Genomic DNA, 15,932 nt, shown 5'->3' with positions numbered 1-15,932 from the left:
GCCTATGACGGTCGTAAGCCCCGTAAATGCCCAGACTTCCATATTCTTCTTTATCTTTGATGAGATGTCAAAAAATAATATGAAAGTAAATCCTGTAATTGGAGATAATCCAGATTGTATACAAGCATTTGGAAACTCTCAAAATCTTGTATTATTTACAAGTTGAAATGTAGTTTAAAGTGTGGTTCATTAGTTCATTAGCTGCCAAGGTGTTTTGAATGGCCATCTATGCCTCCAGCGACAGCAAGAAGACCAACATTACCTCCGCCATCTGCAGTTGAATATCCACAATGACGGGACCTTAACAAGCTGTTCTCCGGCATTACCATTACACAGTGAGGCGTCCTGTCCAACATCTTGGCCATGCTCCAGCCTAAAAAGACCGAGAAGAAAGCGCAAAAATACGGCGGCTCCATTTTCTGCCTTCAGACTCAGCCGACGTCATTTTTCACTTTTATATTTTTTTAATTTTCTCTCATTATCATTTTCATATCATAATCTATAAGCGCCCTTGAGGTAGTTTTTTTACGAAAATGGCGCTATATAAATCATCCAAGATTATTATTATTATTATTATTACAGTATGTATATTGCGAAGTAGTAATACTTTCCTATGAGTCATCTCGTTTTTTTGTGTTGCTCCTCAGACTAGAATTGACGGATGATACTTTGAATAGCTCCCAATACCACGTTATTATTATTACTCCTTATTTTCATAATATAAACACGCTTTAAATCTTTGAAATGCTTTAAATCGCTTCCAGGCATTGTCACAAGTGTGTTTGTCAAACACAAAGAATTGTGTTAGACAATAAGGAAAGTAAAATATTATCATATATATATGTAGTTACTCTGGGATAATTTTCGATCTTGCAAAAAACAAACGTCATGTAATAATGACAAAAAATCAGAGTTTGTTTCGGTTTATGGCTTTTAAAAAACAAAGGATGTACAAAATCTGACGTAGCTCGAAATGAGTACAATATGCAAAATCGTTAAAAACAATAAAAAATGTATTAAAAAAGAACTCCACCGACAAGACACACAAGGTGGCTTGGTGGGTCTCTGCAAAAAAGTTCTAAATATGTATAAATTGTGATTTAAATATATGTATACCAAACCCTTATCCCTTATCCGCACCCAAGTGGTGCATAGGGCACTGTGTCATATAAACGCAGTGTTATCTTGATCGTTTATACATGAAGGAAAGGTGATCAGCCCTCCGCTTCAGGTACCAGTCCATGGTAATTTTGAATAAATATTACAGTGAAAAAATCACTTATATTTATTTTACCCCCCTTGGGAATCGAACCCGGGACCTCCAGAACGGTAGCCGAGCGTGCTGACCATTACACTACGGAGGCGGACAAATAAAATATGTATACAAAAAAAATAAATTAAAAATTTCTATGGATTTCTCACAGTGACTAATCAATTCGACTTGTTGGACTTGTTATCAGGTGGTTTAAGTGATCATTTTATAAATTAGCACAACGTTCACTATTCTGCCCACGTTTTAAAACATCAAGACTACTTGTTTTTTTTTAAAATCGTGTTTGTACAATTTGTTAGTTTTCATTTACACGCTACTTTCAAGCGACATTTATCGAGTTATTTAGTTCTGATTGATAATTGAATAACATCAAAATATTATAATATAAAATTGCGTACTTTACGAAACAAATTCTGTTTTAAAACAACAAAGAAACCTTTTCATCATTAGGATTCATTGTTTTATAATTTTAGTTAATACAATTTAGTTATAAAATGTGATATAAATATTTTTATTATATCACACGCTGGATTATCCACCCTGTGGATGAGATATCAATTTATAGGTGTCTCAACTTCATATGAAACATCTATCGTTCATCTTTATATGAAGGAAGATGAAAGTCTGAGCATCCCAGGACTTACGATCTGTATTTTAGATTGCTCCGCATAACAAATAAAATCAATAACAAATCGAATATGTGTCGGGTCGTGGTCCCGTGGTTAGTGTCGCGGACTCTAGAGTCAGAGTTTCTCGGTTCGAACCCACTCTACCACAGTAAGATACCTGTTTCTAATAATAAGACGCTTAGGCTCAAAGAAATAGTATGATTTTGAAGTATTTTTGTAAAAAATAAAAACACAAATATTTCTCTTTTTTAAAAACATAATAATAATGCTTTATTTTTTATTTAATTTTTTAGCATCTCATCAAAGATGAATAATAATATGGAAGTCTGGGCATTTACGGGGCTGACGACCAACATAGGCTGGTTTAAGTGATCACTTTACATACGTGTAACATTCACCAATTCTACCCATTATTGACAATATTATTATAAATTATTCAAATTAATTTATAAAATTTTTAATTTTTTAAAATTTTTAAAGTTTAGCACCCCTGGCAGAGATTCGAGACAGATCATTAAACCCAAGTTGCTGTACGAGCAGAGCCTTATTTAGTTGTTACTAAACCCTCCAGCGAGCCGGTTGCCCGAGTTGCTTGAACGTTTCTGAAATTTGAGAAAGTTGTAAATACTCTTACAAAATATCGCAACAACAATAACATCGATTCAACAAGATAATTGCAACTTTGCTAACTTCAGTGAACGTTTCTAAGGCATCCCATCCAGCAATATGGCGGTCAAGAAATTCCTGGTTTTCCTGATTACTTTTTCATTTGTGGCAACTTCCTTAACTCTGCCAGCTAGTGACAAGGTTAGTTTGTTAATTTTATTTGATATTTTTTTATTTAATTATTTTATATGCATGTACATTTTAATCATCTGCATTTTTTGTTCTTTAGGCATAGTAAATACTAACATGCTAAAGTTTAATACAGCACATAGATTTTTATTAGATTATTTATATTAACATGTTTATTATAGTGAAGTTTTTTTATGTTTTTATAATAAAATACCAATTATGTAATTTATTCCACATGATTTTTATTTGCCCAGCAGCCGGGTTTCGTCATAACCAACATCATCAGACTGGTGAATGTCGATTACGACGAAACCCGGTTGCTGTTCAAATAATATTCATGTGGAAAAAATTACATAGTTCGTATTTTATTATATAAAATGCAGTTCCACCAAGAAATGGCAGTACAAAACATTGCTATGTTTAAGAAATAGTAATTATTGTCATATTATATTTTTTTCAATTGACTCGGCAGTAACTTTGCGGTAGTATAAATCCATTTTAATTTTAATTTCTCTTAGTAAATATAACTACATATTTATTTTTAAAAATGTAAAAAATGTCTATGGAAAATAATTTTTCAGTTCGTTAGTCATAGAGAATGATCATAAATATAACAACAACAACGTAGAAATCCTAAAAAAATATTGAAACAGTAGAAGTTCATAATAATAAAAATAATGAATATAAAATAATAGACCCATACTTAAAAACATGACAATGATTAATGACTCACCCTTATTGTCTTTGTTCCCACTGATATATGTTTTTTAAAATAATTAATAGCTCCTACCCCCTCTTCATCCTTCAACGATCCAAGGATATAACTCTAAAATTTAGACTTAGTTTCACATACGGTATTTAAAAATAAAACGAAATGCATCGAAACATGGGACAAATTTCAAGAAAAAGTGGTATTTACTAAGTAAATCTTAAATTAAAAATGGATACATATACAAATATACAAAGTGACTGCGGAATCAATTAATGAAATAAATTTTATTTGATTCGGGCAATCATAGATCGCATCGTAAGAATGATGTCAGAAAAGAATCGATAATATTGTTGTATCATACTGACACCTATTCGCTACACAGCAAAGCACACGTGACAAATTAGACATTTTTGTGTCGTGTTTTTTTTTTGTAAATGAACTCGAAGGTAACCCAAATACACAAAAATGTGCACACCGCCTCAACTAAGGTTTCTGAAATGTTCAAATATACGCACGCTGTAAAAATGTGTTTCTGAAAAAAATGTCCATCTCCATGGTATAGAGGTTCGCGTGTTTGTCTAATATGCTGAAGGTCCTGAAATCGATTCTCAGGTCGGTGAAAATAAATTAATATGAGTTTCCACTCTGATATTGAATTATATCACCAAGGACGGGTGCTTTAAGCTCATCTCACCTTGCCTTCAGGCAATCAAAGGTCTAGATTTTTTGACATCTCAAAAAAGACCAAAAAAATATTGAACCCTGACATGAATATTTTTTTGAAACCCTGAAAATGCAGGGCTTAAGATCTATCATAGGCTGGTTAAATTACCACTTTAAATACACTTATAATGAGCCAGCTTTCCGTATTCTCTTTCGTCTATGTTGAGATATCAAAAATGTTAAATAACTCCTATGTAAAGAAATCCAGATTTGTGAATGAGTACATATTTAGACATACTCAAAATAGTGTTTTCCATTGAAAATAAATAAATTGATAAATATTTTTACGTTTTGATATCTCATATCTCAGGTTATTGAAAATAGATTTACCCTAATTAGTTGAGATAAATATTAATCTTAGTTTCAGTAATTATATACATATGTGAAAGGTTTTAGAGTGCAATGCAGCAGTAAGCAAGGAACCTAAAATGTGTTTGTAAATGTGTCTTTAATTACTTCTAACTCTGCTTCAGACGCGTCTAGTCCTAGTTCTAACATCTTCTCCTCTTGAAATTGTTATCTGTTTCTAAGTTTACTGTGGCGAGGTGATTGAACCTTATTTTAGTTCGTCTTGTTTTGTATATTTCGTTTTGCACTTGTCAGAAGCCAACGGTAAAGCTATCAAATAGCGCTGAAGTATTGGAACTCCTTTTACCGTTGCGATCTTTTGACTTTTTTTGCAATGTTTGCAGAATACTGTTAAATATCTACAAATGACGAGTTTTCTTGTTTGCACGACACACTAAACTAAAGTGACAACATTAGTATCAATAGTACATTTAAAAATTTAACATACATAACATTTTCTCTCATTTCATGTAACGCGAGCCAGATAAATGAGCTGTAATGTAATCAAGATTTTATTTACTTAAATGTAATAATAAAATACTTGCATAAAATACCTGCCTATACCTATAATGTCTGCCTCCGTAGTGTAATTTAAAAAAAAATTGCTTAAGGTGATCACTTAAAGCAGCCTACGACGGTCGTAAGCCCCGTACATGCTCAGACTTCCATTTTCTTCTTGATTTATGTTGAAATATCAAAAAATTGTTTTATGTTTTATTTTTATTTTTAAACTTCATTTTATGTCCACCTCCGTAGAGTTATGGTCAGCCTGCTCGGCTACCATTCTGGAGGTCCCGGGTTCGATTCCCAGGGGGGGGGTCAAATAAATATAAGTGATTTTTTCACTCTAATATTTATTCGATATTACCCTGGACTAGTACCTGAAGCGGAAGGCTGATCACCTTTCCTTCATGTGTAAACGATCAAGATAACACTGCGTTTATATGACGCAGTGCCCTATGCATCATCGGGGTGCGGATAAGGGTTTATTATTTTTATAAAATATTACTTTTTGAGTTTATTTATGTCAATACGACTCTTTTCGAGAATTACAGATGTTGTCATCTGTTTGTATTTTCACTTCTTGATAAAAACATCTGTAGTTCTCGAAATAGTAGCATTTACATTAAGGCGGGATATTCGATAGCCGGCAACTGAATTTTCTTTAAACCCAGGTAACATTTGACTTTATTGCATATTATGTTTAAAATACCATTTTCGTATTGAAAAAATAAGATTTTCACGAAATAAATATATGGTTTTGAAAAGAAAAGAGTTATTTAATAGTAAGGTGTTTTAGAAAAATGATAAATTTAAATTTATATTTTGTTAAGAATCTAATTTAAATACGTATTATATGGATAAATTATAGTAAAAAATGGCATTTTAGTTATTTTATATTCAATTATTATTTTCACATACATATTTTAGTAATGTGAATACTTCGATTATTAACATGCATGTTAAAATCAAACAGTGATTTTTTAGGTTTACTAAACTGTATTTCATTGGTTAAAAAATACATTAAAAAAAACTTATTATTAGTAGACTCAAACATCAGTGTTCGATTTAACATTTAATATATGTATAAATTTAAATGCAGTTCTACAAATTTATAAAACGCCAAATTTATAAATATATAAATATTTTATATACTTGACTCATTAGAGTACTACAAAGTTAGCTTTGTTATTGTGTATATAGTTATTATACATGTACATAAATAATTCCCTGCAAATTCGCATGTAAGTAGTATGTAAGTAGTTATAGCCGATGTTTTTAACACGCAGATAACATCAAAATTAGATCAATGACTTCCGGTTAGTGAGTACTTCCTGACTTATCTGCATATTCATTTGGCTTAGCACGTAAGGATTGAATTCCATGTAATAGAGGTCCGTTTCGATTTGCCCATATTTTTCCACGAAATGAGATTTTGATGTATATTTAATAGGCTTAAAAATACTATGTTTAAAATAACATCATAATTATGCATTTTACGTAAATAATTATTATACCATTCAGTATATTAAGATAATTTATCAATAAAAAAATAATATATCAGAAACAAAACCAAATGCAATACAAAAATTTTAATGTGTCCAAATATTTCTATTTCTACTGTAAAGTAGTCTACAAGTGTAAAAAACACTTTTTTACACTCGTAGACTATTCTACAGTAGAAATTTTTAGCAGATATTTTGTAGCACATTTTATAACCATTAAATTTTATAAATATATACATATTTAACCCCGATGATGACAGGGTTCTTGTCGAAACCGGTTGGAGAAAAAAATGTACCAGTAAATACGTGGTTAAAAACAAAGTTGTTTTGTTTTTTAAAGTTCTTAAGCTAGCCAAATGCCTGTTTGTAAGTTCTGGGACGCTGAGACTTCCATCTTCTTTCATATAAAAGAAAAATGATACATGTTTCATAACAACTTGAGACACAATAAACTATCCATCACGCCGCTTCCCCGCAGGGGTAGACAGAGAGAATAGAACGCCACACCACTCTGTCTTTGCAAGGATTCTTCGCCTCTTCCACGTTCATGCATCTCCTCATACATACCCACCGATTGTTACGGCTCCTAACCGGACCACTTTCAAGTATTTGGCATACCTGATCGTGCCATTTTTTTCTCGGTCTTCCTCTGCTCCTTTTTCCACTTACATTCGCATAAATTTGTTTTACCGTTCTTTCTTTACTCATTCGTTCTACATGTCCAAACCATCTCAAAACACCTTTCTTAATTTTATCGATAATGCTTATCTCAGCTTTGCATTCCTTCCTTATTTCACTATTCGCACATCTATCATACATCATTTTGTCGCACATTCTTCTGAAAGATCGCATTTCGACTGCATTCAGTCTACTTTTAGACACAATTAAACCTTTAAAATTTGTTTATCTACATTTCTAAAAAAAAATATTCGCAACACATTTTCACACATATTGCATACATTTAAAAATAAATGTTTTGTTTATATCTAAATAATATTTCTACGGTACATATATTTTTTTGCGAGACATTCCTAAAAAGAGTCAAGCTTTTGTGCTTGGAGAAGGAGTTATCTAGTTTAGTTTTGTTTAATGGACTTTGTTCATAGTGTTTGTTATGTTTTTTTTTAGAGTGCTTATGTCTTATATATGTTATTAATTTCTAAAGGGAGGCTGTTGAAATTTTTATATATTTTCAAAATGTCATTCAAATGAGTTCATATCAGTATTGGAACCATATAATGATATTGTAATTTCATATTATTTTTTGACATCTCATCAAAGATGAAGAAGAATATGGAAGTCTGGGCATTTACGGGGCTGACGACCGTCATAGGCTGGTTTAAGTGATCACTTTACACACGTGTAACATTCACCAATTCTACCCATTATTGACAACCACACTACTCAAATTCTTGGAAGTTCTGTATATATGAACCAATTTAGAAACCTTGTTCTTGAATCACTAGAACTTCACTAGAGACATCTATTGGTGAGATGTAAAGAAGCTTTTTACTAAGCAGAAACTCTTATATTAGTATGTGAGGTCCGAATCCTGAATTGTAATCACACACACGAGAAACGCCCGAAAATACCATTTTCATTTTTATTATTAATCTTATAAATGATGTTAAAAATATTATGAAAATAACTCCTGTAATTGGAGATAATCTAGGTTTTGTAAACAAGTATTTGGACACACTCAAAATATTGTAATTTCATTAATGGGTTCGACAATCACTTTGTAAAAAAAAAGTAAAACTTATAAAAGGATAGATTTCTCTATCCTTTTATAAGTTTTACTAAGTTAACTACTACCACTTCATAAAATCTATTGTGACACGTGGTTTGATGCATTCCGCATCATTATCCAATACCGTATTTACCAAGTAAAACTTAAGTTGAATTCAATGTTGAACTCGTTTATTTTATAGCTAATTTGATGTAAGTGAATTTTCACTTTTCATGGCCGTTTTAGAATGTTTACATCCTTTGAAAATCATAGATAACACCAATTCTCTTTACAAACTATACTGCGTCTATATTTCTAAATTAAACTTATTTTTTGCGTTACCCACATTTTAGATTAACAAAAATTTGAGCTCGTTGACGTATGGAAAAGTTAGAACAAAAAAACTCTTTTTGGTAGCCTTGGGATCACATAGCGGAAAGAAGAAAATAAGGAAATGACTTCGTCACTGGCTTGAGTTGAATCGATTAGATATCAATAAGAAATAATGTTATTTTTAGAGAATGTACTTGATGTGTATATCCTATTTGAAGAAAGAAATAAAGTATGATTTTTTCTAAGTAGTAGACGTATTTTAACATGTTTGCATGATTGACAACCACACTGATTAAATTTTTGCATCTCATAATGATATTTGTCATATAATTCACAAGTCATTTTATGTGTGAGTTCACGTACTCTATTCGACCATAGATACTGCTGCAAATCAAAAATATGTAACGTTTGAGTTTCAAATAAACTTTATGAAAAATGTCATAAAGTATCATGAAAAAACAATCAAGGAAAATTCAATGGCTTTAAAAAACTGGACTAGTGCGAGTATTGGGATAGATATTCTGGAATATCTTCCATATACGAGTTTTCTGAATAGACTCCAGAAAATTCAGAACAAGAATCCGGGAATAGGCATTCATAATTTTTCGGAGTTTGCTAACCATTTAATATATAATAATTGCATATACGACAGCAATAACGTATAAATCCTAAACATCATTAATACGATATTCAAAAACTACAACATTTTTAAACAATCGAAATTCAGAATAATATAAATAATAATAAAAACATAGTTATTACTATGAAAATGACTAACGCCTCTCCCCTATTTTCTAGGTTGCATCTTATAAATAATAATGAAACAAAATATGCTTAATTAATATAAGAAACAGCTCCATATATGTATAATGTCCCAATGGCACCACTCTATAACTTAGACTTAGTTTCTCATACGGTATTTGAAAATGATGCAGACTGCATGGAAACAAGTGTAACAAAAGATTTTAAGGAAAATTTGCATTTTTCGAGTGAAATAAATATTTTAAACTTCAAGATATTCTGACATGAGCACCTAATACTTATATAAATGTAATTCAATTCGCTGTAAAGTGTGGGTATTTTTAATATATTAAATTAAAATTTCACATTCGTCAGTAGCCTGACTAGCATACTAGTAATCAAATTGGATATAACTTGATTCAAGGATGTTTTAATTTTTTAAGGCAAACAACTTTTTGTTCCTCAAAACATCACTATGATTCTATGAAATCTGCTCTGATTATAAATTTCAACATGATAATAGCCTCCAATATAACAAGTACGAGTATATACTTATATACAATGGCCCGCATAGGAAAAATATAAAGAAAAATATAATTATTCTGGTGTTTATAAATTAAATTGTTCCAATTGTCCAGCCTTTTATATAGGAAAAACTTTCAATATCAGAGTTAAAGAACATCTAAGGTGCCTCAATAATAATAATTTTGAGGAATTTGCTAATCACCTTATATCTGACAACTATAATTTTAATGAATTAACGGGTATAGAAATTTTACATGTTAATAAAACTGGTCTTTGTTTAGTTAGATAACATAGAAAAATTAGAAATAAGTAAAGCAATCAATAAAGACTTACCCATAATAAATAACCAACTAAATTTATCTTCGAGTCCACTTTTGAAAAATTGGGATTCATTTGTCGTCTTTCTCTCTTTTAAAATTTTCTTCTTAAAGAAATGTCATATCGTAATAATTTTATTTTAATTTGAATGACCTAATAATGGAATGATTTTCCGAAACCGGTAGTCACAAATAAGTGTTTAAGAAAGTGGTATTACACAAAGTAAACATGGATGGTAAGGAGAGTGTTTTATTACCATACCACAAAGTTATCAATGCTTTTAAATACAAAATAAAAATAGAGTATTCATTTGTATAAGAAAAATAAAGTCAAGTCATAAAAATTTAATGATTAATCATCAAAGACACTTTACAAATTTTCTGTATTGAATTATTCACATCAATTTTCCCCGTAAACAAATATCACATCTCAACTGACCTTTAAGAGAAGATATTTACCCAACTTTGATCGATTACAGTCAGACGCATTGTTGCTGAATCGTTTAGTAATAGTGCAATTTGAATGAATTAACTTTTAGTTACTCATCCAATTAATCAAGAATGGAGAAATCTTAACAAGTTTATATTTCGTCAGTAAGAAACATGAATTGGCAATAAAATCGTGGATAGAGGTAATTAAAATCTTTTTCTTGAATGTTTTTTGCAGATACTTTGTGGCACATTTTATAAACTTTATAACATAAACAACTTTTTTAATCACATTTTTATTGGTACACTTTTTCTCCAACCGGTTTTGACAAGAACCTTTTCATCATTTCGAAACTTTGCGTTTCGGGAAGTTTTTGGCGTCGTAAGGGAAGGGTTAAACCCGCCCACTCACCTAACTATGAGTACTTCAATGTTTAAGAATTAGTACATGTGAAATCCTGATAATGACAAGGTTGTTGTCGAAACCGGTTGGAGAAACAGTATACCAATAAAAAAGTGATAAAAAACAAATTTGTTTATTTTATAAAAATTAATATCTTAGTAGTCACTGCTAATTGATTCATGCAAATTAAATTATTTAAAAGTCGGTAGTTTTTTATTTGGTGAAATATGGTATACTTGTGTATTATTTTTCGATTTCGCAAAAACTTTTTCGGAAAACTTTTGGATTCTCACCTGTTGAAAACAACATCTGTACAGCTTGACATTTATATAATTTTTTGACATCTCATCAAAGATGAAGAAGAATATGGAAGTTTGAGCATTTACGGGGTTGACAACCGTCATAGGCTGGTTAAATGACACACGTAAAACATTCACCAATTCTACCCATTATTGACAACCACACTACTCTTGGAAGAGTAGTGTGGTTGTCAATATCAGTCAATGTCAGGAAGCAATTCTTGGAAGTTATATTTCTATGAACCCATTTTGAAACATTGTTCTTGAATCACTAGAACTTCACTAAGCCATCTATTGGTGAGATGAAAAGAAGCTTTTTTATTGAGCAGAAACTCTTTTATTAGTATGTGAGGTCCGAATCCTGGATTATAATCACACACATGAGAAACGCCAGAAAATATCATTTTCATTGTTATAATTTTAGCTTAAATGATAATTTTAAGCTAAAATAATAATAAATAATAAGCTTAATTTTAGCTTATCAAAAAATCAAATGAAAAATACTCCTATAATTGGAGATAATCCAGATTTGTGAACAAGTATTTGGACACACTCAAAATGTGGCCCAGTACAAATGTTTTTAATTTTTGTATATAATTTTTGTTTAGGCAAATTAAATAAACAATAATTGGTATTACACAAAGTAAACGATGAATGATATGGAGAGTGTTATAATTATCATCCCACAAAGTAAACAATGCCTTTAATATACAAAATATGTTGAACACGTTTTAGACCTTTATGTCCAATTTTTATGAGGTTTTATTCTATTTTTATTTTTTATTTATTTGGGAATTGTACAGCTTACAAATAAAAAAAATGATATAAAACAATAGTTACATCAATAATAATAAACATAACATTACATTAACAAAAAATAGTTTACAAAGTAACAATTCCACATTTATGTTATGAAACTATTAAAAAACATTCAGAGATTAAACAAAAAACAAAAAAGGGTTTTATATAAAATAATAGATTTAGCATGAAGGAGAAGGAAAGGAGAGGAATTAATAAGGGTGGTTAAAGGATTTTTTTTTTAGGTAAGAAGTTTAAAAATATATTTATAAATATACATACATACTACATACATATACATACGCATACATACACACATACATACATATACATATTCATTATATATACAGAAAAAAAAATTGTCATGCATCGTTCACCCCCCACCCATAACATAACTAGGTTATTGGTAAAGAGTAAACAGAGTATGACAACTTTCTACTAACCTCTTTTTTAATTATAGCTATACTTTTCCCGAAAATATCCATGTCATTAAATGTCTCGTTGTATGAGTCTATGATTCTATTTAGGGTGGTATTTTGTGAAAAATCTGTGTTGCACTACATAAAGAAGGTAAGTAGAACGCGTACGTCTTTGAGGTACTCTAAAATTAATACCAATAATATTAAATATGGATAGGTTTTTATCCAAATATAATATTATTGTGCATCCATTCAATCAATTTACATATGAATGATGCCTCTAAAGAGCAGCAAGAGAATTACATAAGACGACATTCCAGCACGTGTGAGTTCAATAGTAATAATAGCAAAAGAGAGAGTTTACAGTGCAGCGAGTCTAAATTCGGTTATGCATTATGAAACGATCCATTATACGGTGGAAAGGAAGTGCTCGCAGTACCACATTTCCACACACGTGAACAAGCCGAATAAATCATCAACAAAGCGATGCTCTTGCACTGTGACATATTACACTTTAACTAACCTACATTCAAAAATACCGAAGAAAATTTGACGTGATCAAATATTCCGAATAGGTACTTGAATGGTCAGGATATGCATTCGAAGAGGCGAAGTTTGTTTTGTAATGACAGATTGGTACGGTATTCTTTTCTCTCTGCCTAGCAATGCGGAGAAGCGGCATGATGATTATTTAGTTTAGTTAATAGCCTACATTCCCATATATACGAGTACCTACCCCAAAAAATATGTATATGTGTGTTCAATCTCATGACGTTCCGTGATTGAGTTCACTACAGTAATTTATGAAAGACCCTTTTATATGTATGCATGATCTGAACCCGGATTATTTTACATATGGAAACGCCTTTATAAACGAATGTGATTTATTTATAAAATAAACCGTCTTTGTTTTTAACCACTTTTTTATTGATACATTTTTTCTCCAACCGGTTTCGACAAGAACCATGCATCATCGGGGTTAAACATATATATAACCAATTGGAGGAAAAATGTAACAAAAAAAGTGGTTAAAAATAAAGATGGTTTATTTTTTAATGTTTATAAAATGTGCCACAAAGTATCTGCGAAAAACATTCAAGAAATAATTTGATATCCCCTGAAAATAACTCTGAATTTCAATTCTTTCAGGATTCTGAAAATGATGTCCACTTGAATTCCGTTGTCCCGGAAAAAGAGCAGCCGTCTCTGCCACTGAGGGTGGCGGAACCAGAAGCAGCTGCCGCGGGACAGGAACTGACGGGACAGCACCTCGAGATCGAACAGGATGCGGAGTTCACCACTAAGGGTCCTGTGGAGACAGTCCCAGGACATGCCAACCCAACATACTTTTCTAGAGTTATCACGAGCATATTTGAGGTAATTAATAACCCACTTAAATTTATTTATTTTAATTTTATTTGTTCGGGAATTGTACAGCTTTATATAATAAATGATAGTTACATTTACAATAATAAACATTACAATATTATTTTTGACATCTCATCAAAGATGAAGAAGAATATGGAAGTCTGGGCATTTACGGTGCTTACGACCGTCATAGGCTGGTTTCAGTGATCACTTTACACACGTGTAGCATTCACCAATTCGACCCATGATTTACAACTACACTACTCAAACTCTTATAAGTCTATTTATGTATTTTTTAAAAATTAATTAGTTGTGTTTTTTACGCAAATATTTCAATTTCATACAATTTATGTGAGCCTAAGCAGCTCATTATTAGAAATAGGTATAAAATTGTGGTAGAGTGGATTCGAACCGAGAAACTCTGACTTTAGAGTCCGCGACACTAACCACGGGACCACAACCCGACACATATATGATTCAATTTCAAAACATAGTTCTTGAACCATAATAATTTCACAAGAGACATCTATTGATGAGGTGATAAGAAGCTTTTTATTGAGCAGAAACTCTTTCATTTGTATGTGAGGTCCGAATCCTGGATTATAATCACATACGTAAGAAACGCCAGAAAAGAGATGTCAAAAAATAATGGAATGAAATTAATATTTATCCTGTTTTTTTTTCAGATCCCTATTGCAGTTTTGACAGCTGTGAGGAATCTTCTTCAAACGACTGCAGCCCCTAAGCTACCTGCAGCAGTTCCTCCTCAATAAATAATAATAATAAAAAAACACCCTATTTATTTTTAACAAATTTTTATTATTTAGATCCATACACAATCATTCCGCAAAATGTATATTATAAACATAGGATTCCGTACTCATGGATCAGTTTATAACATTTAAAACAAATAAAAAAATAAACCGTATTGATACAATATAAATAAATAAAAAATAATAATAAAAAATATGATGTTTATAACGTTTTAGCGAGGGATGATCACCTTTCCTTCGTGTGTTAACGATCAAGATCACACTGTGTTTATTTAATGCAGTGCCCTATGCACCATTGGAGTGCGGATAAGGGTTTAAATTGAACTATAACGTTAACAAATTATTGATTACCATCAAAATTTGAATGAATTAATTGATTTGAAATTTATAAATAGGAAATTATAAAAACACTTTATGTCTTATTATATTTTGATGTAGTTTTGATAACGCAATGGTCTCGTAGTTAAATACAAAAAATATTATAAATGTATCAATGAAAATATATGAAAATTATTTGTAAATATTTTTATTTTGAATAAACTATTTTTTAAATAAATTTATGTGATTCATTGACCCTTACCAAGTATGTAACTGACGACAGAAAAAAATAACCAGAAAAACCTAGCGTCAAAACATACTTATTTATCAATTTGAATAGATTTTTGTGTATACTTCTCTTTATTTTATTTACACATACTCGTATTTAAAATATTAAATAAAAATCCCACAAAGTATAGCCTTAGCTTAGGCATATATTATAATACAATATATACTTTGTGAACCCCCCCCCTCCAGAGGCAAAATTAGAAGCAGAGGAAGACCTGAACAATACTTGCCATGATCAGGTATTTCAAATACTTTAAACAGCCAGGTCAGAAGTCGGAATAAAAGACGGATAAGTATGAGGAGATGCATGAATATGGAAGAGGGGAAGATTTCTTGCAAAGAGAGTGGTTTGGGGTTATATTCTCTCTGCCTACCCCTGCGGAAAAGCAGCGTGATGGTAAGTTAGTTAGTTATTTTTACGCTTTGTTATGAAGCTAATTATAATAATTATAAATCATAAAAATTGTGAGAAAACAAGAAAATTTAGATATTTTAATTTATTTTGTTCCAACCACATCCGCTCTCTCTGTAGAACATATGGAGTCCACAAACTGTCCCTAGGCTTTTCTGTTGGCCCCCAGCTCCCTTGCATCTTCCCAAATCAGGTCTGCGTCCCGAAGTTCTGACGAGAACTGCCGACGAATTGTCGGCAGTGATCGTCCTGGGCGGCGCGAACTTAATGCCTTAAAAGAGAAATTTTAAAGTT

At 31.1% G+C, this 15,932-nt stretch overlaps 1 protein-coding gene across 1 annotated transcript; it reads left to right on the top strand.

Annotated features, from left to right (window-relative positions):
• Positions 1-2,414: 2,414 nt before the first annotated feature.
• Positions 2,415-15,104, top strand: LOC148306703 (uncharacterized). Its single transcript, XM_088264527.1, has 3 exons — positions 2,415-2,709; positions 13,629-13,856; positions 14,534-15,104. The coding sequence occupies exons 1-3, from the start codon at positions 2,629-2,631 to the stop codon at positions 14,618-14,620; spliced, it is 396 nt and encodes a 131-aa protein (XP_088120653.1). The 5' UTR covers positions 2,415-2,628; the 3' UTR covers positions 14,621-15,104.
• The last annotated feature ends 828 nt before the right edge of the window (positions 15,105-15,932 follow it).

Source organism: Brachycentrus maculatus, unplaced genomic scaffold (genome assembly GCF_059751285.1).
Source record: "Brachycentrus maculatus isolate JH-2025_06_01 unplaced genomic scaffold, ASM5975128v1 h1tg000229l, whole genome shotgun sequence".
Taxonomy (NCBI): Eukaryota; Metazoa; Arthropoda; class Insecta; order Trichoptera; family Brachycentridae; genus Brachycentrus; species Brachycentrus maculatus.
This window is presented reverse-complemented; position numbering and strand designations above follow the sequence as displayed.

Bases quoted from the DNA above. Each gene is read 5' to 3' on its own strand.
- LOC148306703 (XM_088264527.1), top strand. From the start codon at position 2,629: ATGGCGGTCAAGAAATTCCTGGTTTTCCTGATTACTTTTTCATTTGTG. The intron at 2,710-13,628 runs GTTAGTTTGTTA...CAATTCTTTCAG, and splicing joins CTCTGCCAGCTAGTGACAAG to GATTCTGAAAATGATGTCCA. The intron at 13,857-14,533 runs GTAATTAATAAC...TTTTTTTTTCAG, and splicing joins TTATCACGAGCATATTTGAG to ATCCCTATTGCAGTTTTGAC.